The 4284-nt window shown below is 33.3% G+C and overlaps 2 protein-coding genes across 2 annotated transcripts; both read left to right on the top strand.

Moving 5' to 3' along the window:
* The first annotated feature begins 739 nt into the window (after nt 1-739).
* Nucleotides 740-1452, top strand: LOC123896071. Its single transcript, XM_045946515.1, has 2 exons — nt 740-1160; nt 1448-1452. Exons 1-2 carry the CDS (start codon nt 740-742, stop codon nt 1450-1452), a joined length of 426 nt encoding a protein of 141 aa, XP_045802471.1.
* Nucleotides 1328-3962, top strand: LOC123896070. The gene is made up of 2 exons (XM_045946514.1): nt 1328-1544; nt 2718-3962. The coding sequence occupies exons 1-2, from the start codon at nt 1452-1454 to the stop codon at nt 3960-3962; spliced, it is 1338 nt and encodes a 445-aa protein (XP_045802470.1). The 5' UTR covers nt 1328-1451.
* The last annotated feature ends 322 nt before the right edge of the window (nt 3963-4284 follow it).

Below are 4284 nucleotides of genomic sequence, written 5' to 3'. Positions count from 1 at the left end.
GATATGCGATTATGTTTTCTAACTCTCTGCTTTGTGTTATTTGCTGGACCTTTGGGGGTTCAGATATTCAGGCTGAGGACTGTGCCGACGTTTAGACTGCGGTTATAGCGTGGTGTTGAAGATACCTTTTGGTGAGGAGACTTAGAATAGATTACTCCTCTTAGTACTAGCTTTTGACTAGAGTTTGTAAATAGTGAATGCTCTGGTAATGTAACATCGAGTCGGGGTTTACGCTTGGATTTCATCGTATATCGGTGTTACCTTTTTATATGCTAGTTCTTGTATAAGTGACATCCTTAGGGATGAATTTGGCTTATGTATATATATATGTATATATATGCATGCTTGGTATGTTTGAATCCGCTGTTGCTTTTCATGTTAAACTTCATGACGCTCTGTGTGTATGCTTGTGTTTTAATTACCGCGTGGCACTCTGCCTTTACACTTGTTGAAAAGTTTTTAAAATTACGTTTTTAAGGGTAGTATGGGTTAGGGTGTTACAGCTTTTACTGTACCTTTTGGACAGTTCGAATGGAATGTCCTTCCTTTTGGATTGAAAAATGCTCCTTCTGAATTTCAGAAAATTATGAATGATATTTTTAATCCATATTCTGAATTTATAATAGTTTATATTGATGATGTTTTAGTATTTTCTAAAACAGTTGATCAACACATAAAACATTTAAAGATATTTAAAAATGTTGTTAAATACAATGGTTTAGTTTTATCAGCTACTAAAATGAAAATATTTCAAACTAAAGTTAGATTTCTTGGTCATATGATTGATCAAGGAACTATTATTCCTATAGAAAGAAGTATTGAATTTGCTTCAAAATTTCCTGATATCATGCTAGACAAAACTCAATTACAGAGATTTTTAGGAAGTTTGAATTATGTTTCAGACTATTATAAAAATTTATCCAGTGATACTGCCATTCTTTATAATAGGCTTAAAAATAAGCCTGATCCATGGACAGATGCTCATACTAGAGCAGTCCAGAGAATTAAAACCAGGGTTAAATGTCTTCCATGCTTGTCTCTGGAAAATCCTAAGTTCTTTAAAATTGTAGAAACTGATGCTTCTAATATTGGTTATGGAGGAATACTAAAACAAGTTAGTCCTGATAATAATAAAGAAGTTTTGGTTAGATTTACTTCTGGTAAATGGAACCAAACTCAGTCGAAATATTCGACTATTAAAAAAGAAATGCTTTCTATTATTAAATGTATTTCTAAATTTCAAAGTGATTTATTAAATCAAAAATTTCTTTTAAGAATTGATTGTAGCTCTGCTAAATCAATTATAGAAAAGGATGTAAAAACCCTTGTAGCAAAACATATTTTTGCTAGTTGGCAGGCTCAATTATCTGCTTTTGAATTTGATATTCAATATATTAAAGGAGAAAATAATTCTCTTGCTGACTACTTAACCCGTGAATTTTTGCAGGGTGATGACAACCCCTTATAGGGGAAGAGGCCGAGGCCGCGGATTTGGCCGTGGTATTGGTAGTGGAAGAGGAGGTAACAATATGTTGCCTTACCAAGTGATCGTTGTCGTTTCGTGATCAAAATAAGTTTTAATTAAGAAAAGTAGTAACAAGGTAGTTAACCTTGGTCGTCTCACAAGGACCTCTAATTTAATAATTAGTAAAAATAAGAACAATGAATAACACAATTAAATATGGGGTTTTGGGTTTGTTTAGATCGAAAGAGTATTAGAAATTCAATTGATAAAAAGACGATCAATCCATTGGTTTTAGGAAAACTTCGTTATGATTCTATCCTCGGTTCACATAAAATATTGTTTATATATTCATGCCTTGGTTGGTTTATAAGACCGATTATACAAGCGATAAACAGTTTATACGAATTCATTCGATTAAGCAAAGAATGTGTTCAACTAACCATGAGTAGTGAACAAGCGTCACTTAGAACACGGTTTGTATCATGACAGATTTCGACCAACCCTTTTTTGCTAAGCGCGAAAAAACCTATATCAATTCCTATTCGAACTAGTCATACAAGCGATGAATCAATCCGAAAAGTCTCACAATATATAACTCAAAATAGAGATTAAGCATCACTATATTCGAGTTTCATAAATAAATAAAGAGCATGAATTGATAAGAGAAGACAATAAATAAATAAATAAACTGAATTACTATTAAGAATTGAACCTCAAGATGTCATGAACGATGTTCCCGTATACCAATGGATCAACCTATGGTTGCTAGTTTTCCATGAGAATGTAGCAGCCTCTATTTTTGCGTGAATTCAGAATAATGAACCCTAGGCTGCGTTTTTTTGGCTTTTATAATACATGGGAAACGGGCTCTAAAAGTATCGGGCCGAAAATTAGAAGTTTAACCCGAAATTACATTATTATTACTAAGTCTGGAAAATAAATGTGAATAAACGACTCCTTTTCGCTCTGAACTGGATTTCAACATCAACATGAAAGTTGTAGCTCTTTATCTTAGCTTTCCAACACATCTTCCCGCGGCTCAATCCGATATCCGTAGCTCAAGTTATGGTCTGCGCAATGAGAAGGTGTCAATATGTCATTAAATACGAAAATTGGTCAAATAAATTCATTAAGGCTCAATTGTGACCCAAAACTTAGAAACATAATAAAAACTCGATATTATTGTAGACAGACTACTAATATGCTAAATTATAATACTAGAAAATATGTGCCAAAATGCACTGATCACCAAGAATCTAATATTTCCCTAATAGGGGATTGGACCACAGTGGGAAAACTCAGGCAATTGCCTGCCCCACCTAAGAAGGAAGACCAACCGTCTTCATCTTCAAAAAAGATAATATCTTACAAAGATATAATAGTTAATGAATCCAAGGAACAGGCATCCGAATATTTTGAGAATCCTGTCACTGAAAAAATAATTCACATTGATGAAGAAGATTTGTCATTAACCCGTAATGACGGATGGTCAATCAAAACAAGATATCTAGAATCCAGAGGATATGCTGGACTTTTTGGCAAATCAAGGCCAAATTTAGAAATTTTGCTAACAGTTACTGAATCAGTAACTATAACACATTATTACCAGAATAATAACCCAGAAAGTTTTATAAACTTTAGTAAATGTCACATAAATAAAATATTATTACCAAGAGAATGGGGTCTAAATCCAAACGGAGAAAAAGCAATAAAAATTGCTGAGGATAAATACATCTACTTTAATTATTGGGATTATATCCAGGCTTTTACCCAAGCTTTTTATTATCAAAATCCGAAAAACAAACATTCTTGGTTTTTCTCGATAAATCCAGAGATTGTGGATAAACCCATACCAAATTGGTTTTTTAATTGGTGGATCAAATTTGGTCCTTCTTTAGAAATCTTACCTAAGGAAGTAGGAGAATTATATACTCCGTGGTGTGAGAATAGCTCTTTAATATCAAAAATAGCTTCCAATAAACTTATTACAGGACAATGTCCCTGTTTATTCTTCATTAAATTTCAAATTCCATGGATATGGAGATGGACAGTAACCATATCCAAAGATATATTTAATATCCCCATTTTAGAAAGAAATTTCTTTTACAAATGGTGGACCAAGAAGAGTTCTGAAGATATTCAGGATTTAATATCCAGGGTAAAAATTGTTATCAATGAGGATAAAGCCACAGGCACAAAAGATCATAGCCACCAGTACTCTATGGCTGATTTAAAAGATTATTTTCAAAGGAAATATCCTAAAGAATCAGAAGAAGAAGTCATGGTCAGAATTTTGGATCATATGAAAACCCAGTTTTTCAATACTTTTCCCTCAACAGTAAAAGGAGATGATATGTCTACCTCTTCCCAAGGATCCGTTGGTCAAAATATGTTTGAAGGTTTAGCTGGAGAATCTCAGCCAGATGATGAACCTACCCAGGAAGATTTCTGGGATGCCATGATTCAGTCAATAAAAACCAAGAAAGACAAGAGCTAGTAAAAATAAATTAACTGGTCAAAAGGTTAATCATAATTTAGCTGAACCTTGTTGTCGGCCAAAGAAGACAAATAGGTCTTTATCAACTTTATTAAAGTTTAATATGTCAGTTGTCCGTTTGTGAATTGTAATTTTATGCTTTATTGATGCTTTATTGTATAATAGTGAGACAGATGTGACGATGGGGCCCATTGAGCACCCGGCATTATCCCACTATCCTTTGTTTGGACAGCTGTAGGTTAGTGTTACCTTTTACTGGATCAAATAGTGATCCCTTATTTTCCTATATATAGAGGCCTTTGCCTCATTTGTAATATAACTT

The sequence above is a fragment of the Trifolium pratense genome, linkage group LG7 (genome assembly GCF_020283565.1).
Source record: "Trifolium pratense cultivar HEN17-A07 linkage group LG7, ARS_RC_1.1, whole genome shotgun sequence".
Taxonomy (NCBI): domain Eukaryota; kingdom Viridiplantae; phylum Streptophyta; class Magnoliopsida; order Fabales; family Fabaceae; genus Trifolium; species Trifolium pratense.
The sequence above is the reverse complement of the archived record's forward strand: the minus strand, read 5'-3'. Positions and strand labels throughout refer to the sequence as shown.